The 25,103-nt window shown below is 31.7% G+C and overlaps 1 protein-coding gene across 1 annotated transcript; it reads right to left on the bottom strand.

Annotated features, from left to right (window-relative positions):
- Nucleotides 1-1,304: 1,304 nt before the first annotated feature.
- Nucleotides 1,305-25,103, bottom strand: LOC127727284 (uncharacterized). Its single transcript, XM_052234759.1, has 4 exons — nt 24,269-25,103; nt 17,905-18,080; nt 8,623-8,843; nt 1,305-5,180 (listed from the first exon to the last, which is right to left on the bottom strand). Exons 1-4 carry the CDS (start codon nt 25,005-25,007, stop codon nt 4,934-4,936), a joined length of 1,383 nt encoding a protein of 460 aa, XP_052090719.1. The 5' UTR covers nt 25,008-25,103; the 3' UTR covers nt 1,305-4,933.

The following is a 25,103-nucleotide window of genomic DNA, read 5'->3' as shown; positions in this document are numbered from 1 at the left end:
TTGCTGAGCGATTTTTTTACAGGTATTTCCTTGAGACCGATACTAAAAAAGTAAAGATGAAATTGAGGGCACATAATGTTAAAAAGATTTTGGCAAATATAACCGCATAGTGAGGTACAAATTGTGTTTATTGAAACTGCAAAGAAAAGTGAGTGGCCATGGCTTAAGCAATCTATTGTACAATCGGCAAAAATATTGCAATCAACCACAGTATACATTTTTTACTTTGTAAAATCGACAATGTTTTTCATCTTCCAGTGGAGTCTGACAAATGTTATGGTGTGACGGAGTAGCAGTAAATAATATTGACTTGACAAAATTATCTATCCTTTTATTCGATTTTTAAAAAAAGTAAAGACTTTTTACGAAAACTAGATATGAATCATAAAAACAAAGTTGTTTGGTGATGTCATTAGTTTAATACATTAATAACCTTTCCCTGTGTATTTGTAATCCGTGTGCAGTGGGGCATACATGACGATAAATGCATTTTACAGTATGTATGCAGCTATTTAATATATATCGTCTGGACTTCAGTCACATATTTGCAATTTTTAATAAAAGATTTTCTTAATTAATGTCTTGATGCTGTCATCTTCCGACTGTTAAACATCGCCACTCTCATTGTTTACGTGATATTATATATAATGAATTGCTTTAAACAATAGGAAACTAAGTAAAATGCACAATAGATACAGACTTTGACAGAAAATGAAAAACATTTATAATATGATACCATTTGATTAATAAGTAAATTGCGTCTCTTTTATCTTCAATTATAACTCGTCGAAAAAGAATCACAAGGTTCTTGTGCTTTTAACCATTTTTTTTTTTAAATTATTTAGATTAAGGATGTACATCTCAGAGAAGCAAAACTTTCTAGAATTAAACTTTTTTCTTAACCTGATTTTTGGGTTTATATGGCTGTAAGAAAGTAACTGATGAAGAAAAAATCATATGGTGGTGCACTTCTTTTTTTTGCTTCGGCCATTTGAAAGTAGCCCATTTTTAATGATGTTCCCACTTTTCATCAATTTTTACCCTTTTTTATCTAACGATTACACTTTTGTTCATACTTTTACAAAAGATGAAGTGGACCAATCTGAATAAATTTAACTTAAAAACTATAGGTAGGTGTTAATATAAGAAAGTTTTATAAAAAACAAATTCTGTTTCGTCTCAAATTGACCATGCTGTCAATTTGGAAATTTGTGGTTTTCTCTTTTCTTTAGAACAAAAAGCATATTATTTCAACTTCTTTGTTATAAATGATAGAAAAAAAAAACATATCTTAGAATTTTTAAAAGAAAAAGAAATATGGGATAAATATATTTTTGGTAAATCATTTCTTTGTATCTCTCACCCATTTTCTCAACATTTTGGCTGATGACACTGACCGAATTGGTTATAAAATTTGAAAATGTTATTACTCAAAAATTCCTTATTGTAAGTACACAATTTTGTCACAGAGTTAAGTTTGATTGTAATACTTTTAAATTCATTGATATTTCCCACTTATATCACATGCTTTGGAAATAGTTCCCGAACAAGATTTCAACGAGACTGAAACATCAGAAGAATACATCCTTAAATTCGTTTTTCCAAGATCCATGTGAACGCCCGGGCGTTTTGGTATAAACTTTGCTACACGCATGGGAGAGCATTAAAAACAGAAAAATAAAAAAAAAAGTAGTGCAAAAAAGCTAAGACAATCTTTACCTCGTAGCAGAAAAAAACATGTCTGTCCCGAAATTTTCAACATTGTTGATGTAATACCACCAAATCATAGTACGTCACATCCGGTTGCATGCGAAAAAGGGTCGAAAAAAAAATATTCCCTTGAATTTGACATTTGTAGGAAATTAATAAAATAGAGAATGGAAATGGGGAATGTGTCAAAGAGACATCAACCCGACCAAAGAGTAAAAAACACAGCCGAAGGCCACCAATGGGTCTTCAACACAGCAAGAAAATCCCGCACCCGGAGGCGGACCTCAGCTTGCCCCTAAACAAAAATGTGTACTAGTTCTGTGAAAATGGACGCCATACTATAAACTCCTAAACATATAAATGAACTAAAATTAAAAAACATACAAGACTAACAAAGGCCAGTGGCTCCTGACTTGAGACAGGCGCAAAAATGCGGCGGGTTTAAACATGGTAAGTGAGGTCTCAACCCTCCCCCTATACCTCTAGCCAATGTAGATTAAACAAACACACAGCAATACGTACAGTTAAACTCAGTTTTAAAAAAATCCGAGTCCGATGTCAGAATAGGTAACAAAAGAAACTAAGCAAAATGACAATGATACATAAATTAACAAAGGACTACTAGCAGTTACTGACATGCCAGCTCCAGACCTCAATTAAACTCATTGAAAGATTATGTCTTCATCATATGAAAATAAAGCGCAATCCCTCCCGTTTGGGGTTTATTATCATACCATCATAAAATATATGAGAAGAACATAACCTGTATCATGCCAGCAACTGTTTTTAGAATAAATGTGTTTATTTCCGATGCAAAAACCCTATGAGTGAATCAATATTAATACCAAAATATACCATCTTTAATGACCTGACAACAGTATCGTACCTATATCCCTTCTGAATAAGTCTGTTTAAAGGTTTGGTTAGCTTTTGAGGTGAATGCCGACATTTTTTTGCTTTGTAAAGAATATTTTCATATAAGATTGGATGTGAAATACCCGAACGTATAAGATGTCTGCATTTTGATTTATATTTACGAATGATGTCCTTGTACCGATGGTAAAATTTAGTAAATGTTTTGACTAGTTTGTGATATCGAAAACCCTTTTTTCAGTAATACAGAGATTTCTTTCGTTAAAATCAATTACGTTATTACATACACGAGCGAATCGAACAAGTTGAGATATATAAACACTATAAGATGGTGACAATGGAACGTCACCGTCTAAAAATGAATAATTAACAATAGGGAATGAAAAATTATCTCTTTTATCCTAAATTTTGGTAATAAGCTTCCCGTTAAAGATATAGATATCAAGATCCAGGAAAGGGCAGTGTTCATTGTTAGTATTAGCTTTATTTAAAGTCAGTTCAGCAGGATAAATCTCTTTAGTGTACATACTGAAGTCGTCATTACTGGGAGTCAATATATCATCCAAATATCTAAAAGTGTTATTAAATTTTTGTATCAGATGTGGATTCGATGGGTCTTTGCTGATTTTAGTCATTAATTGTAACTCATAACAATACAGAAACAGGTCCGCAATAAGTGGTGCACAGTTAGTCCCCATTAAAATTCCGATAACTTGATGATATACGGAATCTCCATAGCGAACAAAAATGTTATCTAGTAAAAAATCAAGGGCAGTTATAGTATCAAAGCAGGTCCAATTGACATAGTTCTTTTGTTTGTTGTTACTAAAAAATGACCTAAAAGAGTTTGAACATTTATATTTGCATTCTGACTTTTTAAATGCTCATTAAAATTAGATGTGTAATTTTTTTCTTAATAAGATTATGAAGCAAAGTGGTATATAGAGTAGAAAAATCAAAACTTTGAACAGATTCGAAATCACCAATATAAGCATGCAATTTATCAAGTACTTCCAACGAATTTTTGACACTCCAAAAGTATTTAATTCCACTATTTTCAAAGGCCTTATTTGAACAATTAATTACCAGGTTTTTGATTGTACCAAGTGTACTAGTAAGTAGAATAGACAGTTTAGTAGTGGAACAATTGCTTGAAGACGAAATAAATCTATATTTGTAAGGTGTGTTGCGAAGCTTTGGAAGCCAGTACATAGTTGGAACTTTCATTGTACATTTCCGAAAATTAAATCAGTTGACATGTTGGTGAATTCGTGATTTCCTTTTGCAGAACCTCAATGTAAAATTTACGTCAAAATAATGATACTATTTGCAGCCTTATCAGCCGGGACAAACAAAAATTCCTTGGCGAGTTCTTTTAGCTTATGTTTGATACGAGAAATACATGTAGGGCTATTATGGTTGTTGTTAGGAGTAAAATGTTCTTTAAAATGTTGTATACGTATATCAACCATTTTCTACATACGAAAATGCCTGTACCAAGTCAGGAATATGACAGTTGTTATCCATTCGATTGATGTGTTTGAGCTTTTGATTTTGCCATTTGATAAGAGACTTTCCTTTTTTATTTTTCACCATTATTTTTTTATTTGGTGTTTCTATAGAATATTTTGGAAATTTGAGGTTACATGGTTACTAAAGCTTGTTCACAGGAAAAAAAAGGGTTGAAAATTTGATTGGTTAACTTCCAGTGATGGTTATTTTCTTATGTGCAATGAAATGTTATGTGAAGTCGTGTCTATAGTACTGGACAGGATAAAACTTTACTCATGCCAAGTATTTCTTTATTTGAAACAAAGATAAATTCTGCACAATTTTTTGAAAAGTGCAGATTTAACAAAGAATGATAGGGGAAAATCAATGGTGGTATTACACCTGTATGAACAGTACTTTTACAGAAAATGGATACATAATGTCATCACATACAAGCTGACTCTGAGCTAGTAATACATTAGGCAAAGAAACGTCCGTAATATATGTTATCAACCCAGTAAATGTAAAAGCGTATCAACATTACTAGTCTAATAGTTATGTACACCGGACGCTAGTTTCGTCTTAATAACATTCATCGGTGTCTTATGGAGAGATTGATTCAGATTTGGCAAAATTTGCAGATTTACACACTAAATCAGGTAGAGAGTAAAGATATGGGCAGCTGTGTTAAATTACAAATGCATTTTTTAACATTGTTGGCATACAAAAACAACATAGATGTTATGCCCTTTTTCATTAGCACTATTGATCAATGAAAAAGCATTTAAAGGGATACATTAATACTAAAACTAGGATTTGTGATTTAAGATTTAACAATGACATATTTTCAACATCATGATTATTGATATGCAATACCCAATTGTTTTCTTACTTCCAAAACATTTTTTTCGATTTGTTTACCAATAACCTTCATTCCACTTTGCGCATGCTGTTTGAAATCTGCACATACATTTCCAGTGTTTTTTCCATGATATTCGATATTATTTGTTTGTTTTTCTCTGTTTAAGACCGACTGATATTTGACAAAACTGTTTGCACAAGACCGGTAATGATGGAAGTCTAACACAGTAGACATTGCTGTATATCTGAAAAAAAAACCCAGTCATTTTTAATTACAACTAAAACAGTTAAAAAGGACAAAAACAAATTGAAAACGAGTTTGTGATCTTACATTATAATAACACGACAAAAGCATACACAAATTATGCAAACCCAACATATAGAATACACAAATAAAAACAAAAAACAATGAAAATATAAGGACGAATTTATGTTTGACAAAGTAGAATGTCATATTGTGGTGTTTAATTTGATTGTTTCGCAAATAATTCTTCTGTGTGATCTGGACACATAAGTTGCATCCTGGGATGTTTGTAACATGTTTGTTTTAAAATTATAAAGTGTATTAATGTTGAAATTGTTACTTACTTTATACGATAAGATAGGATAAGATATTTTCCTTACAATCAAAGGGCCTATGAAGAGCAAAGTATTTTTTTTTTATAATTGACACAAATATTTGGACCATCATATATACATATAAATATAATCAACTAAATTATAAGATCTTATGCCACAACCAGATCAGAGCCATAAGCATGTGTGTAAAAAACAGTAATGAAACAGATGATATATAATAGGAAGAATAAATATTATAAATTGGTTACTTATACACATATTTGTCCTATGTTGATAGTTTCCAGCGAGAGATTATAAAGAGGACACCCAACGTGCATTTTTTTCATAACCTTTGTGATTTATCTATTTAGTTTTTGCATGTCTATCCGTCTCTATTTTTATGGAGTGTGCAATGATTTGATCTTGCATAGTGCTTGTTTATCTTCAAATTTTCCTTATTTCAAATATCGTTCTGTACCAGAAAAATATATTTGAAAAATAAGTCAAGAGTTTACCTTTATCTGATTTAACAGTATTTCCTCTAAAATCTTTCCAATAATTCCGAACATTTTGACATAATTTATCTTTTATAATATGACATAATCGGCCAACACTTACATTTAAGATTGATAATTCTAGTACTTCGATTAAAAAACAATACTAGAAAACCACGTAGTGATATTTTCACATGTATTGAAACATAACCACGGAAATAGAATAATTATAGGAAATCTTCCTAATTCAAACATAACAGCAACATTGTTTGCTTTTCTGTAAATCCCGAGAATAAATTTCATAAATTTTGTGTGTGATTTTTCAGATATATCTTTTGAATAAACCTTTTTCTAAAATGTTATCATTCTTGTTCTTAATTTCAACTGAAGTGGTTGAACATATTCCCCATATTTCACTGCCCAACATTAAAATAGGTTTAATGATATGGCCATAAAGATGCATTGAAGTTGAGACACTGGGATTTAATGATGCGAGGCATTGTTGTAATTCAAAACAAGCTTTCATTGATTTATTGTATAGCTCATCTGTACACTATGTAAATTTATCACTAGATACACAAGTTATTCCTGGGTTCTTATATGACAAGAAAAAACTTAAATAATGCATTATCTAACTTATATACCGTCAAAAAATATTATTTTTCTGCAAAGATTTGCATCCTTTTTTACCGATCAAACTAAAGTGGGGTATTCTTTTCTGATGCGTTCAGGTTTAAATACGCCCTACGGCACATGTAAAATGTGTAGTAAACCTCACTAATTAATTTAGATACTGCATGAATCAAGACACAAATGAATCGTTATGGTGTATGAAAAATACATATAACCGTGTAAGTAATTTATTGTAATTTAGTTTATGAAAAGGGAATGCTGTGGTTTTTTTCCATAATATTTTTATCGCGGAAAAGCAGATGATTTTTTTGGTACAATTTTTAAAACGAACTATTGTTTTCTTTCTTTTTTCTTGCAATTCAATTTTTAATTAATACGCTAATCCATCACCCCCCCCCCCTCCTTTTAATTATACAGTGCGTGGCTGTTATTCTATAGAAAATGAGAATGTTGGCTATTTTGATCGTTTGATAGAGTAAAAGGTTTATATAAATGTCAAAAGTTAAGAACTCGCACATAGAGAGCACTAAATCGTGGTGAACGTCTAACACGAAAAACGAACATCCATGAATCAAAGTATGATTTCCAATGCAGTGTGAATCAATGAGATTATACAAGTCATACGCACAAATGTGTTAACATTTGGCTTGTTTTAAAAGTGTTATGAGAAGTTTTGCATTATCAATTTCATCTCAAAAAATGTCCCTTCATTGTAGCGATAAATTAAAAAAAAACTTCACATTATATGTTTCGAAAGTTAAAATGTGTGTCAACGACATTTTTTGATATTTCAATCTAATAAATGGAGGAATGTATATATTTTGTCTTAAACTTATAAAAGATGGAAAATAAAAAATAAAAATCCCAATTGGCAACAACACACGATGTCTATCAAATGAATTGAATGTTCGAGTTTATTATAGTTTGCATTTTAATCAGTGAAACTAATGACCTTACACAGGTCATTATGTTATTCATTGAGGCAAATTTCATTGACATTTGGTTTCATCCGGGTTGTTTCTTGAAAAAAAGACTTATTGGTCTTAAAAAAAACTCCATATAGGTATATAAGAAAAAACAACAATATCATCTGCCTACATTAGACATTTAAGTATGCTGTTGTTCAGGTCAACTGGGTCTGTACATAATGAAACTGTTTCCGGTAGATCATTTATAAACAATTTTAAAATATTGGGGCTTAATCCATCGCTCTATCTTGCATTTATAAATAAAGGCAACAGTAGTATACCGCTGTTTGAAACTCATAAATCGATAGAGATATAAACAAATCCGGGTTACAAACTAAAACTGAGGGAAACGCATCAAATATAAGAGGAGAACAACGACACAACAAAAACACAACATTAAAATGTAACACACACAGAAACGAACTAAAATATAACAATGGCCATTTTCCTAACTTGGTACAGGACATTTTAAGAAAAAATGGTGGGTTGAACCCGCTTTTATGGCAGCGTCAAACACAACACCAAAACGACAAAATCACATGACAGGACCACAATACAAATGAATGGGAGAACATATAGGACAAAGAAACACACGAATAATAGCTAAAAAAGGTACTCGGCTTAAAATTCAATACGTCAGACGTGCGTCTCGTCCACACAAGACCAACCACTGACGCTCAGATGAAAAAAGTTTGAAAGCCAAATCAAGTACATAGCTGAAGAGCACCGAGGACCAAAACTTCCAAAAATTTGCGCCTAACACGGCCAAGGTTTTCTGCCTGGGACAGGAACATCCTTATTATTTAGAATAATATATAATTTTGCAAACAGTAAATTTTATAAAATGACTATATAATAGATATACATGATAAAACCGAAGTGGGGACTAACTATAGAAACGGATACATTACATAAAATAACTTAATCCAACACATAAAAATACACAGCCGAGTTAGCCAAAGCCTCAACACACAAAGTGACGTCACATTTTAAATTCTAAAAACACACACAAAGATATGTGTCGATTCCTGTACCTTTTATAGCCTCTGCATGCGGTAAAGGAGTGAATAGTAGTCGATCCAACAACAGTTCGCTGAGGCATGTAAATGTATTTATGTCTGTCAGCAATTGAGGTGGTGCTATTTAGGTATTTGTTGATAAACAAGGTACTTGATCGGTTGTCAGGTATCCATGTTGTGACATGTACTTTTGGGTTTAACTGAACTCCTGCTGTTTTTATGTCAAACATTTGATCCTGGAATACAATCAATATATAAATGAAAGAAAATAAAAATAAATTATCACCGATTCAATATGACGTGCTTCTTTCGCTTTGTAAACAACAGCGTGATAAAATTCTCAATATATCTATACTATATCGATATATATACCAAACTCAGAGATGTACATATTGATGGCTGTTACAATTTATCTCCCACGTAAATCCACATGTATCGTTACCTATGTGCAAACACTATGTGGATTTCGTTGTTTTCAAATTGAAGAAGGAAACTACAGAACCGTTATTCCTATTCCAATGCATAATAAAAAGAATAAATGCATAAGATTTTAAAAATTGTATAGCTCAAAATAAAATAAAATTCAACGAAATTCCATGAATGATTTTGGCGCATTAATGTCATGTCAAAACATGACGTCGTACGAATGAAAAGTCTCAAGTTGAAGATTATTCCTCTACGTGTACACTCTGAATTCGGATAATATTGCATTAAAATGGAGTTTTGAGGTAGGTGTTGTTTCATTTTCTATTCTGTTACATCATTCGATCATTCATGGATTTCAGCAAGTCAACATGGCGTACCACTCCTTAGTCACGACATGTCAATTGTGCATTTGACAGTAAATAGTAGCCAACAAACAGCAGCTACAATAGTATTTACATTACATTTTGAGTGAAACGAATACGGATTGACATTCAAACAACCGCAATAAAAATGCAAATACATATGAAACCATGACGTATATAAAAAAAAAATCTAGTTTTACTGGTTGTCTTGACATTTCCGCACCGCTTTTAGTAATTGGTTCATTGAAGAAACATATCATCACCAGTAAAAATAAAGAACACAATAATCATACCTTTCCTAAACAAAAACAAGTAAAAGATAACAAAAATATCGAACTCCAACATCAGTTAAAAGCGGAAAGTCCTTTCTTTATCAGATGGCAAAATAAAAGCTCAAACACATCAAATGAATGGAAAACAACTGTCATATTCCTGACTTAGTACAGACATTTCCTTAGGCAGAAAATGGTGGATTAAGATATTGTTTTGAAATGAACATGCCACCATATATTTGTATTACAACAACTGAGACAATATACAAAATAGATCATGGTCCCAAATAATACACAATGATCTTGGGTTATAGATGGATAATTGAGAAGTTGTGTATCATTTTATTAACTTAACAGTTCAGCTTTATTTTTCTTTTTTACTTGTACGTTCCTTTTGTTCGTATGATTCGTGTCGTGGCTCGGTTTTTTGCGCATCCACCTTTCTAGTTTTTTGTCTTTGGATGTTTCTTGTGCTCTGTGCGATTCGAATGCATGCAGTTTTCAAGGTGTTATTTTCGTTTCGATTACCCTTGTATATATAGTTAACTCTATTTGTACTTTATCCGGAAAGTGTTTACTATTAAGACAATATGCTGTACATGTACTACATTGTTTGCACTTTTAACTACAAAAACTTGATTGTCAGATTTGTTTGTTTGATTGTATGTACTATTAACTACAATAACCTTGTTTTTTTCTTTGTCTGATGTATGTGTATGCTTGTTTGAATGTTAAAGTCAGTTTTGTTCGATGTATGTTTACATTCTTTTGACTGCTGGATCCCAGAAAGTGTCACATTAACCACTTATGTCTGTTTTGGTTACTCACCTAATGTTGTCAATATAAGCGAAATATATTCAACTGTCATACAAGTAAAAGGTTAAGTTATCTATGAAACCAGGTTTTAACCCACCATTTTTGTGTGAAAATGCATGTACCAGGCAAGGAATATAGCAGCTGTTTTCTATTCGTTCCGTTTGTTACCAAATGTAAAGTTTTATTTTGTCAGTTTTTATGGAACTAAACCATTTTTGAATTTACCTTGGAGTTCGGTATTTTTTGTAAATACTGATTTATAGTATCACTTTTACTGTGACAAGCGAGTTGGCATTGCCATTGTTAGTTACTTCCACAATTCATTTTGTATTCGGATTTATCATTTTTCGTCGTGCGCTCTTTCTTGCATTATAACATGTACAAAGTATTGCACCTTTTCTTTAGAGAAAGACTTTTTGGTATTATTTTGACAAATATAATAATTAGTATTATTATTAGTAGAAATATTAGTATAAATATCAGTATTAGTATTATCATTTTAGTGTAGTCAGTGTAGATAGGAATAATGAAAAGAAATTTAGATTTTTTTTTCTTTCCATGAAGTTATATCTTTAAAAGAAAGAAACAGGTCACTGTACTTTACACAAAGGTTTTAAATATTATGCTTTTCTGGTACAAAATCTGATGTTTTTCTTATAAGAAAACGTTGATTTCTTATCATAATGAATATCATTTGCGTTTGTCTTGTTTTAAGGGTATCAAAGGAATTCTGGTTCATGTATTATTACTCATAAAGCGCTTTTATCACTGGGAATTTCGGATAGAATCTTAATTTTTAATTTAGGCAACCTTTACTAAAACTCAATGGGGGATATATTAAACGGATGATGCAAAATACTTGATTAATAATATGCTAATATGGAAGTATGTCCGAGGGAATCCTATGTCTCCCAGTACAAGTTCTTGTCCTTGTAATGCAATTATAGATCAGAGGCAACAGTAGTGTTCCAAATGTTGTCCGAACTGTAAATTTGGTGTTTATTTCAGAAATTGTAAACATATTGATAAGTCAGAGAACAATATTCAACATTAATGAAGCTTGTAGGAGATATCAAATTTAAAAAAAAAATAACGTTTCTATATGTTAAAATTGACGTTTTATTAGTTAACAAATTTTGTTCATGTATGACTCCATTTTGTTTTCATACAAGGATAACCTTGAACTTTGATTATGCAAAATTTACATAAAAATGAAGTTTTGATAGACTTGTCAGTATCTAAAACTTAAACGAGAAGTAAGGAGGGAAAAAACTTTATTTTATAGAATTTAGTCCCACTGGCTTTTTTAGTCAGTAATTGAAATTTTCATTTCAGACTAAAGGTATCTTTGACATTTCTGTTTTTACATAAAAATGTTTTCGTATAAACTTTTTTAAAATATATTAGTATCCTGTCAACTTTTATTGGCGTTTAATATTTGACGCTCGGAATGTGCCAATAACTATATCGTATAGAACGGAAATAATTTGTGTGTACTTACTTACATAAATGTATTAATAACAAAAAAATAGACAATAACTGAATGTAAAGTACGTTTTAGTCATTCAAATGTTTACAATGTAAATAGCTCAGATAATCAAGCATCATCATCATCGACATCTGTCATGTGTGTATTGATAAAATGACACAGGTCTGATGCTTGACATTGACAAAGTTCAGTAGAAGACAAATTATCTTCAAAAAATGAAAATAACACGTTATTAATTTCATGCGTCCGAAGCGCTTTCCTGGATTTACCTTCATCAGGAACGCTCAAATCCGAATTTTTGAAAGCCAAGGATGTATAAAAACCGAAACAGTTGAAGAGCTTTATAATAAAAAAGGATCTAAAATAATAGCCAAATCCATCTAAGGCCAACTTTGCCTGAGGGAGTTGAAACCTTAGTTTCTTAATAATTTCAAAACTTATAAACGGACAATTTTAGAAAGGTTTGTTATAAATCATGTCAGTATCGAAATACTGACTACTGAGCTGATGATAGCCTCGGGGACTGATAGTCCACCCGCAGATGTATCGACCCAGTGCTGTAAAAAATGAAAACAACACGTTATAAAGCTTCCAAAGCGTTTTCTTCAAAACGTACAACCCTTACTGCACACTGCATTTCCTTTGCACATGCACACCGAACCTTGAAGGAAGTCATATGACATTTGACCTTCAAACAAGAAAGGTTCAAGACCACAATTTCCTTCTTTCCAACCAAAATTGTAAAAGCGACCCAATAACCGACTTGGCTTTATGCGCATTCACCAGACATTTCAAAAGAAATTTCAACACGTGTAGTTTAAATGATGCTTCACAAGGCGGAAGCTGGACTTAGTTGGAGCATTTACAGGTTGCAAATTACACACGGATCCTGCTCTGATTTGTATGGCAATGTGTAGACTTTTTCTTCGCATCACACCGCCTTGCTATCATATATATCTTATGGTGATATATAGGATAAGTCATTGAATTGATCTGATATAACTCATTGTGTTGATCGGGTGTTTCTTTCAGTGCCTTTAGTAAGGATTTGTTGAAGATGATGTAGTGTCACATCCTTTAATAGCATGGGCAGTTGGTAGGAACGAACATAGAACTGAATTCATTGACTTGCACAACTCATGAAGAGGAATGTAACGCCTACAATGCTTAGGCTAGAAACTATTCCTGTCTGAAACTACAATGCAGATATATGAGTCATTTGTGCGAAAGCTTTAATGGCATCATCAATAGTAAAAACATTAACGGTACCAATTTTACTGCAGCAGATGCGAATTTCGACAAGAAATGTCTCTTCAGTGATGATCGGGGTCAAAATATTTTAAAATCCAAAACTTATTAAAAAAAGATGAAGAGCTTATAAAGCAAACAATACAAAAAGTATAGACAAAGACATGCTAGGAATCAGAGCTTTGCATGAAGGAGATGTATACCTTAATTTCAAATAATTTCAAACCTTTTGAAACAGAACAATATCCGTGTTTTCATGCCAGTACCGAAGTACTGGCTGCTGGGCTGTTGATACCATCGGGACTAACAGTCCACCAGCAGAAATATTGACCCAGTGGTAATAATAACATTAAGGGTACCAACTTTACTGCACCAGATGCTAAAGATATGGAACTGATGAATACTATTTTAGATTTACCCTGTCTTTGTTGTAATTCAATAATAATTGAATCGCCGTAATAATTCTACAACCTATTTTCCAATGTATCCGTTGTGTCAGCATGCTCCTTTGGAAGAAAAACACGCAAAAGTAATGCCTTATGTTTAACCTAATTAGATAAGAATTTATTTCGGATATCAAATTCACGACTTCAGTATTCTGGTTTAAAGATTTGCTTTCTGCTTTCACTTTATTGGTGTTTTCGGTGTATACTTAATAACTTAAACAGGGCGAATGGTAAAGTGCATTTTTATAAAACAAAAATATATAAAATCTTTGATTCAATTTCATGATTTAATTCTGGTTGCCTCTGGGATATTTGTCATTCTGTTTTTTTATTTAACTGTATGCAGTCTTGTTTCTTTTCAGTTGGTCTTACAAAATTTGCAGGAATACCAGTCAGATCGGGTTGTTATTCTAGATATGCTTACAACCATTTCCATTAATTCTTGTTTATAACGAGTAAGATTGTTTTTACTGATGTCTAATTTATGGCATTTACCTTTTTCCCGAAATGATATGATTGACAGAAAAAAAAATCTTCTTCAATCTTCTTAATCTTTATTAATCTCATATTGTCGTACTTCAGTAGTTTCAATAAAGCCTACTTTGCCATTGTGAGTGAAAATGTAGAATTTTCCAGGACTTTCAGTTTTACAAATACATGTAATACACATCTGAAAATTTGATAAACGATGTTTTGACTCAATTGGCGCTAGCTGAAGCAAGTTTAAAGGACAAATGAACTGGCCGTACGGATACCTATAGTTGATAATTTCTGTGTCACTTGGTCACTTGTGGAGAGTAATCATACCACATCTTCTTATTTTTATTGTTACACTTTCCGGAAATTTTTGCACAGTAGATCCGGAATATTTTTTAAACGCAAATTTCAACACAATGTAAACTATGATAGAAAATAATAATAATAACCTCTTTTGTCGATCAAAATAGAAAAAACAATGAAATTAACAAAAAATCTACTTTAGCAATGCGTAAAGACCTCTAAAGGTAATAAATAAACAATTTCAATGTGAAAGGCAAATAGAATTTTAGCTTCAGAGGGATAGAACTGATCGGGTTGAGGATTAAATGGAAATAAAAGTTTCGGACCACAATTCTGGATTTAAATGCATCATTTGACGGATTGGTGTGCCTTATTCAAATTATGAATTTCTCCAAAATAGAATTTAAATTGTTTCAAATGGAAGTTCTATGTTTCAAAGTGTATTTATATGCAAAATAAATACAAATGAAGCGAATAATTATTGTCTTATCATAAACGGAAACAGGTAGTTAACCAAAACTACTGAAATAAAAACCTTCACAAAATTTTATTGGTAAACATATGAAAACGAAATCATTGTCGCCTTTTATCATTAATGTTTTATTCTTACATTTGCATGATCAAATATAGCCTGCATGTGGTGATTCGTAGTAAAAATAATCATTTTAGTAAATCAGCGATTTTGTTTTATAAACTGCATAATGCTAAATAAGGCAATTCTTACGGAATTAAGACCATACGATTTTCTTACGGCATGTTTACAAAATAAGTTGAATATTTATTATTTCATTTAAAAACATTTCCAGGTGTGTGTTCTTTTGGGTGCATTAAACTCCTTAACTAAGAGTCTTTTCAGATTTTGCCGCTCCACTATTAAGATAAAAAGCAATAACTCATAATGGAATGAGCCTGTGAGCATCTTATGTTTGTTACCCCCGCCATCCAAATTCACATAGTCTTTACAAAAACAGAAATATAGTACTGCGAACAATATTTTGGTCCGATTTATAACGTCTTTTGGCATGTAAACCTCTGACAGATATCCACCAGAAAATTAACGTGAATTTGAGTTATAACATGACATCGGACGTCCCTCAACAATAAGCAAAATCCATACCGTATAGTACGCTATAAAAGGCCCGGACATATCAAAATGTAAATAATACGAACGAAATGTTGGTAGGAGTTGCTATCAAATATTAAACAGGGAAATTAGAATCATCTTTCTTATGCAAGTAATCACAGATGGAGATACACACGGATATTTGAGATAAGTGAACCTTTTTTCTCGTGAGTGGTACAAGTACATACGTTGGATTCACGTAGTCTTTTTAAAGCATTTCAGATAATGAGTTTTGCATATAAAAAGTATGTGTTGTGCAGGGAGAAACAAGCAGACATCCACCGGGCTACATGACATGAAAGAAACCCGTATGCTACATCGTTTCTTAATGCATGTCCAATCGATTTGTTTTTCTATAATCATGACTTTCATAGAAAAAATTTAATTATCAGGCTTGTAAAAAGTATTATAAAGAACTGTAGTGTAAACAGGATCAAATACATAAGACGAAAAAGGAACATTTTTTTTGCATTTCGTTTAGTCTAAGTCGTGTTTCGCCGATATAGTGTGCAATTTAATTACGTATACAATAACGCTGGCTGTTCAATGCATAGCGTCCTGAATTGTTGTATTGTACCATTTGATGGTCAGGTAATTAAGATTGGTTAAATTTTCCATGTATTGCAGATGAAAATGTATTCTCAATTAGAGTTTATTGTGTATCTAAACAAAAAAGAGGGACATTTTTTGATAAACCTGCATGTTGGATTATTTTTTTTTTATATTAAGAATTCCAAAAAGTTATAAATAAAAGCAACAGTAGTATACCGCTGTTTAAAAGTCATTAATCGATTAGGAGAAAACAAATCTGGGTTAAAAACTAAAACCGAAGGAAACACACCAATTATAAGAGGAAAAAAACAATACAACAGAAACCCTTAACAGGACATTATAAGAAAAAATGATGGGTTGAACTTGGTTTTATAATTAGCCAAACCACCCACTTATATGGCAATGTTAAAAAATATCGCTAAAATGACGACTCAGCACAGAGAAATGAATAAATAAAAAATATAATAATACATTACAATATGTAAACCGTAGAATAACAACTGACATCTACCATGAATTAACGACAGCACAGGACACCACAAACTGCGTCACATGAATGGATCAACGCCACAAAAGGTGACGTATTTTTGTGACGTATATATAATCTTGACATTCATACAATTTTATGGAACGAGATCTATAAATTCACAACTATTTTCACAATACTAGTCCAAATAATTATCATGATTATGACGGTCTTGAAAGGCTATTTTAAATTAATGTGTGACGACGTCATAATTATGTTGACTTACACAATACTTTATCCATGAAAAAATGGAAATTAACTCGACTATACTGACAAATAAGACATCCAGATTTCAAGCCATAAACAATAGGACATAACACAATATCCAACGGTACTTACAAAAGAAATATCATAACTAAATACTGAATATTGGATGTATAAATACCGAGTGACGTCGTATAGCAATGCGAATTCACACTTGGCAAAACAGTCATATTCGAGAATAGGTCACGTTCGGTACTTAGCAGACAGACGACGTAGATGGTAAACCACAATCTAAGACGTGGTAAAAATGTCGTTAGTTAGTTTAAACACAGACACATCGTATAGATCAACCAATTCGTGATGGTATCCATAAAATTAACGGAGTGTCATTTTTAATCTTTCCTCCTCATAACTCTGTTGGAGCAGTTTCTGCGTAAGGAACACACACCTGTTTTATGAAGTCCGTATAGAGTGAAAATACACGAGCATAACGTATCAATTGAGGTATGTATGAGTTTGGGAAATTGATAATTGGGAAGTTGAAATCATCCCGTTTGTCATAGATTTTAGTGTGAAGTCGTCCATCTGTGTCAATAGTGGGGAAAAGATCAAGGTATGAAAAGTCCTTCTAGATATCAGTAGAATATAGGTGTGTTGCAACTTTCCTTTCAGAAAAGTCTTAATTCGTCTGGATTAAATACTTTACATCACATTTTAGACGTTTTGTTGATAACATTTCCGCCTTCCATTTCAGGTCCAAACAATTGATATCTAAAAAAAGCACATGCAGGTATTTACATTTATCATTCGAAGTTTCTTAAATGAACTGCTTATACCTTTGCGAGCACTATTTTCAAATGGTCTAGGGAGTGTTATTTGCATTATTTCATAGACTAGATGTATTGCCCTTCTATTGAAAGCTTTTACCGAATTAAAAAATAAGCAGTCTTCTAAACGCTAGTCTTCCTAATGTAGACGAAATGCCCTGTTGACTTAAGGGGTTATTTAAAAACCTGATGTGATATATAATTTGTTAAGGAAAAAGATACGTACTAGTGCTTTCCGTAATGAAAATCCAAACTTCGTGAAATTCGGCACCACAAATTCATCTTTGTCACACATTATGACATACTTAAATCCAAGAAGTCGTGCGTTGCAATCAAGAGATACAACTTCTTTGTCAGTCCATTGCCTTGCATTCTGTTCTCCAAGAAATCTAGGAAGTTTGTCTTAAATGAATGAGTAGATGTGCATTATTTTAATTTAAATTTGAATTGTTTGCAATAAATACAACAGCCAAGACTAAAAGCTTACACACACGTTAAAACTTAACGACACAAATAAGCACACGTATACAAATAAACATGCAGTCTTCAATTACGGATAAATATGAATGCAAAATGTCAGCTACACAATTTATAGTGCTTACATGCAATTTCTAAATTAGATATCAATCTCTGTTTAAGCTTACATCGTTATTGCAGTTTTATCGATTCAACTATTATTTTTTTTTTTTTATAAAATGTTTGAATCAATTGCATATTAAAAGAAAATGGATAAAAAGAGGTAAACGATAAGAGACAAAACCATTATCTTGAACATGAATTTCCGAATTATAAATTTACTTTTCTTGTTGTTAATGGCCGTACGGTTGTCAATTCATTTGAACTCTGGTGGATTATTGTCTCATTGGCAATCATACCACATCTCCTGATTTTTTTAAACCTTCTTTTTAGGTCAAGTATTATAGTGTTCTAATTTGAATACTTAAATAAAAAGTGATCAGTTTTTCACGCAATCATAAACAAAAATATAAGTATTTACTTTTGCAACAGTCAACAAATAAATTAAAAAAAAAAAAACAATTTATTTTCACTAAAAAGAATTGTATGTTTTTTAACGTTTTTTTTTTCTGAGTGAATTGGCTTTTTTGACACACAACGCATTCATTGTTTTATCACATTTTAAAACGAGACATACAATGATGAAGGCCTTTTATTGTTCTGAAATTTCCGTCAATACGATATTATTTCATCCTGTTCGTATATTTTTATATTTGATCAGAATCGTTGCACAAATCATAAGACTATAATAAACTCGTAAACAATAAATATAAGTATATATAACACATATCCTTCATCAGTATGATATTGATGATGTAAAATGAATCATATCAATATATTCTGAATAAGCTCAAACAATCCTTAACGGAATACAAATTAATAACTGGAACACGCTTGTATAATTCTAAAAATTCAAAGTTGAAAACAGGTTAAGTATTTACAACAGAGACTGCATAGATATATATGTGTGACGATCCGTTAATACTACAGTTGCTGCTTGGTGTTTTATATAAGGTTGCACTTTGTAAATACAGCTGTTTCTCAAACCACGCCTCTTTTGGGGAGATATTTAATATTCATAGTTATGTTAATTTGTTAACGTACTGGTTCCCATTGATGATCTCTGTGTTTCATCTCATAGAGACATCACTTGGGAATGTAACCAGTATAGAAAAACATGGTAGCGGCTAAATTTTAATTCTTAGGAGGTCCAAAAATGGAGGTAAGGGCAGTATAGAATTTTAGTATAAGTTTAAACTCTTAGAAGTTCAGGGCATATAAATGTTGAAAATATGCCGCACAGCCCTATATTTTGACCTTTGAATAAAATAGTAGTGCATATAAACTTTCCGTTCTGGGATATTATTTTTCACGAAACTTCATAGTAAAAGTGTCACAGTTTTAGCCGCAAAGGGAGTTCTTATGGGAAATTGCATTGTCTGTATTTACAGAATTGCAACCTATATAGGGTTAAAAAATAGAACATACAGAATTTCACAAAATCTGGTTTATCTCAGAGATTTTAAAGAATTTAACTCAAATATGAAGTTTTATAAATATTTCATGAAGATTGAGAAAATCCTGGGCCTTAACTATGATGACTCAGCATAAATTCACAGTTTACAGTATGCATGGTTTACCCAAAGCCCTGAATTCAAAATAAATTCATAATATATGCCTATTTGTAATTTAAATTGTTTAGAAGTGCTTATATTTACTCTTCGCAGTAATTGCAACTCATTGATCCTTCCTAAATATTTCTGGTGGGGTATTTTTGTCCTGTCGATAACCCAAAAGTAAGCCGTAACGCCTAAATGTGCTTTTTTGTGACTGCGGCATAAAAAAGTACAAGCTAGAATTACAAAAAGACCTCAGTAAAACTTACAATAGTGTGTTCTATCCTAAATATGTAGTAAATATTCCACATTGCTAGAAACAGGGGAAAAAATTAGGAAATGTGAGGCCCCAGGGGCAAAACACAGAGAAAAATGCCTACCCCTGAGTCATAAAACAGATAATTTAACTTGTAAATGCTATGATTTTTTTTATTTTAAAGGTCTTTTATAAAGTAAACAATAACTGTGCTAGGAAGTTATGCAAAAATCAGATGTAAGCAGTCATTTCAATCAAACTTTTAGTGAATTTATGCACCAGACTGATATCTTCATAAATACAACTTTTGCAAATATGGCTTTGTTTAAACACTTCTAGGACATATATTAACTAACTTATGTTAGATATATGGTTAGGAATGATACTGTTGTGACAAGAATTCTAAACTGACCATTTGAGGCAGAAATTGTGAACTTTCATTGACAAATAGGCATACAGTAAGATGTGGACTGGAGACACAGGCAGGATTGGATACTTTGTATAATCTTGAATGTTGGAATGCTTAACTACTAAACAATACATTTATAGTATTCTAAAATGCTTTCAATTTGTTATCAAAATAGTTTCAAACAGGTTTTAGACAGTTCATGTCAGAAAACATGCACATAGGGTAAGCTGGCAATAATTAGAGTCTTGTTTTCAAAATCTTTAAAAAATTGAAACAGGGGTAGGGGTATAAAATGTACTGTAAAAGGAGACTTAGAGTATATGCAGTGATTTCTTTAAGGCTATAATTGTGATAAATAAGTATTGTTGTGAGAAAAAGTGTTTTTAGAGAGTTTTCTATTTGAATAAATGTTTGTATAGGTTGCACTTTGTAAATACAGCTGTTTCTCAAACCACGCCTCTTTTGGGGAGATATTTAATATTCATAGGTATGTTAATTTGTTAACGTACTGGTTCCCATTGATGATCTCTGTGTTTCATCTCATAGAGACATCACTTGGGAATGTAACCAGTATAGAAAAACATGGTAGCGGCTAAATTTTAATGCTTAGGAGGTCAAAAAATGGAGGTAAGGGTAGTATAGAATTTTAGTATAAGTTTAAACTCTTAGAAGTTCAGGGCATATAAATGTTGAAAATATGCCGCACAGCCCTATATTTTGACCTTTGAATAAAATAGTAGTGCATATAAACTTTCCGTTCTGGGATATTATTTTTCACGAAACTTCATAGTAAAAGTGTCACAGTTTTAGCCGCAAAGGGAGTTCCTATGGGAAATTACATTGTCTGTATTTACAGAATTGCAACCTAAAAGCCTCTTATAAATATAAAAATAATTTATCAAGGAAACCAGGCTTGTAACTTTCTACGCAAGACGTGCGTTTCTTCTAAAAAAATGTATTACATCGCCAACTTAATTGTTTGCCCGTTGTTGTATATACTTCATTTTTAAATGTCATTTCATTGTTTTTTCAATATATAACATGCGCTAGTTTGATATTAAGTTAACTTTAGCTGTATTGACAAAATCTTTTGGAATTTTGGTTCCTCAATGGTCTTCAACTTCGTACTGTTTTTTGCCTTTTTAACTTTTTTTTTATTCGAGCGCCACCGATGAGTTTTTTATAGACGAAACGCGCTTCTGGCGTACAAAATTTTAATCCTGGTATCTATGATGAGTGTATTACATGTACGCTTGAATTTCTTGTATGATGTTAATATCGTTCCCTATATTGAATACTTTTCTGAAAATATGACTTTTAAATTGTTTATATGCACCTAAAAATATAAGTAGTAAGCATAGGATATATATATATATAACTACCCAGTCTGTTACGCCTCTAGTTTTATGAAATTTCCAATAAAGTGTGCAATAAAGTCATCAGTCCGCAAAATCTGTCAATGTTAATTCAAGATGTCCATTTACTTGTGTGTTAAAGAGGAGATAATTCAAAATAAATTTTATATTCCTTCGTAAAAACATGCCAACAGCGCCAGAATATGAATGATATATCTTCCAGCTCATACATGATTCCATAGTTTGCGTAAATTATCATGATTTCATTGGAAAAAAAGACAATAGTATCAAGGGTTCCGAATAGTGAAGATAAAGTAATCCATTCATGAGTTTCACGGCCGTCATCATGTTTTATTAGAACAATATGGAATATCGATGTTTATTCTAGAAATCGACAATTCTTGCCGAGTGAGAAATGAATTTTACGAGACACGAGAACATAATTGTACCATAAATATTCTTATAAATTCCAGCTATAGAATTAGCTCAAAAACAGAGCATGCCATTAAACATAATAATCAAAGAAATAGTACAGTGTATATCGCAACTTCACCTGTATACAAAACATAGAGTTTTGCTACTAGTAACTGCTTTGTTATTTATAAATGTACATGTTCTTCAACGTTTATAATAATTTTTAAATTTCAAAATATGTTAGCCTCAGGCAATACATTACAAAAGAAATGTCCATAACAGTAACAGTCATTTTATGACTGATAAAAGTTGTAATCTTCACTATTGCAGTAGTTCTAAAAGTAGTTGTTTCCAACATAAGCCGACTGCAACAACGCTTGAAATTGTTATCACAGTAATAATAGGACTGCTGCAACTATTTTGACAAAGTAACTCGTCCTGAACTTGTGTGAAATATGTGTCACTGAACATTAAGCAACCAACAATCAATCAATCATTAAAATTGCAACACTTAATCTATAACTGTCACAACTCTAAAAACGTTGCAACGGTCATAAATAATTTTTTTAAACAGCGAAAAGGTTGTACCAGTTATAATATGACTGCTTCAACTATTTGAAAGTTGTCACAGTTAATTTATAACTGTCCCAAAAACGTTGAAACAGTCATAAATAAATTGTGTAAATGCCATAAAATTTTTTACGGCTATGACATGTTTGTTTATTAAAAAGTTGTAACAGTTAATTTATACACAATACATGAAAGTCCGGGATAGCTAAGATCCTTTGTAAAACAGTTTACCGTGTGAAACATTCAAATGTTGTAACGAAATGACACATGGCACACCAATTCATAACTTGATTTGAATTTAAACTGCTTGTTTTAAAAAAAAAATAGTAGATTGAAATATATGCCATTGCACATTTTACAGTGTGCCGCTTATTTGTTCATTGAAAAGAAATTAGTTGTCGAAATGTGCATCCGGCGCAGTAATGGTGATGGTATTGCGATCAATGTTCTAAAGAAATAGTAAATGTATATTATGACCCATATATAAACTAAAAACCACACAATGTTTTTTAATTAATTGAACAGTATAGTCTGAATAGTTTTATTGTTGCTATTACTGATTTGTTGCATATCTACGATATCCTCTTTCGATATGATTATTGCCCATTTTTATATTTCTTCATAGAAAGCTGTTTCCTGGTGGCAGAGATGCAAATATATGCTTTAAAAAGATATCCTTTTTTTTTTTTTTTTATCTTTCTGTGGAATTTATTTTGGTAGAATTTTTGCTATTGCATTTTAAAAAGTCCCAATTTATTCGCACTAACCATAATCTACTGTTTTATGAAAATCGTTCTTTATTTTGAAAATTTACAAATTAATCGAAGTATTATACTATGATTTACTTATAAGCACATAAATAAGATGCAAACAATAAACCTAAATTGTGCACCAACGGTAAACGTTTAACATGTTTAAAGGCCATATAAACAGATATAAATAATTCAAATATACACACTTGGCTACTTTTCCCTTCCCTAATGAAAAGTTCCATTACTAATGGTTAATTTTAATTAGATGTCAGCCTGACATTAGCCCGACTAATTTAAATAAGTATAAATTAAAATGGTCACATATATAACATGCATACATTTACATCATTCACAGTTGCTATTAACATTCGAGTGAAAATATATGTCGTGTGAGCACCCGCTCTGATTGTTGCATATCGTTATTTTACAGATTGATAGTAATCGTTATCTAGGTAACTGCTACATGACGAATCCTATCAGAAAAACCCGTTGCACCGATCATTCATCAATCCAAATTTCAGTTTTGTGTTACTTCTGGATGGCTTGCCAAGAATTTTGGAGGTTTCGATTGACAAGAATTAAAAATACATGTATACACAAATCAATTATCAAATTTGTATGATTCCTGTAGAAAATAGAACCTGGCTTCAAAAGGAATACAAATCGAACACAATAACAGAAAACAAACAAACGACCACATACCTTTTTCTGGCATATCAAACTCTCGAATTACATAAGCAAGTCCTATGGACTCGTAATAATCCAACACTCGCAATGCATCGCTGTTAAGCTCTTGTGTGTACGTTACAATCTTATTTACACCAAGTAAACGTTGTGCTTCGAACCATTCAACTAATATTGCAGCATCTTGTGATCTATAGGATATTAGAGAGCATATAGCTATACTGGAATCTTGTGAAGCCAGTGGTAATGATACTTTTACATAATATGATATGTCCTCTTGACATGTAGCTTTCATATCATTTACAATCGATACATATTCAATCAAGTTGAACTCTACTTGAACTGGACATCTATACTGAATTCTGCGAAGTGGCATATGTGCATATATACTGGATAGTTTCTGATTCGAAGTAATATCTAGTGGTTTTCCATTCTTTAAACGAAAGCAACAAATGAAATTATTGTTTTTAACATTATATTCCCAGCCGTTTACAATAACATCTTGATGGTTTAAACAGTTTGATAAATTAGTATATATAGCAGATGTAAGAAACGATTTACCATCAAAGGCTGGCGTGAATTTGAATGTTGTTTTTGCTTCATTAACATCAGGAATGTGCGCTGCACTTTTTAAATTAATGTCAATATGGAGATAATTATATTGAATTATTATGAAATAAAACAATACAATAACAGATAATGCTATTACAGCTCGTTTCGCAGCCAAATATCGAGCATGGGAAAAACAAAATTGCATGATCAAATCCAAGACAACTATTCAAACACAAAGTTGAAGTAATAATGAAGCAATTATTTGCTGAAAATAAGTCACCAACTGCAAGGGAAATTATGA

This window comes from Mytilus californianus, unplaced genomic scaffold (assembly GCF_021869535.1).
Source record: "Mytilus californianus isolate M0D057914Y unplaced genomic scaffold, xbMytCali1.0.p SCAF_1, whole genome shotgun sequence".
Classification (NCBI taxonomy): domain Eukaryota; kingdom Metazoa; phylum Mollusca; class Bivalvia; order Mytilida; family Mytilidae; genus Mytilus; species Mytilus californianus.
This window is presented reverse-complemented; position numbering and strand designations above follow the sequence as displayed.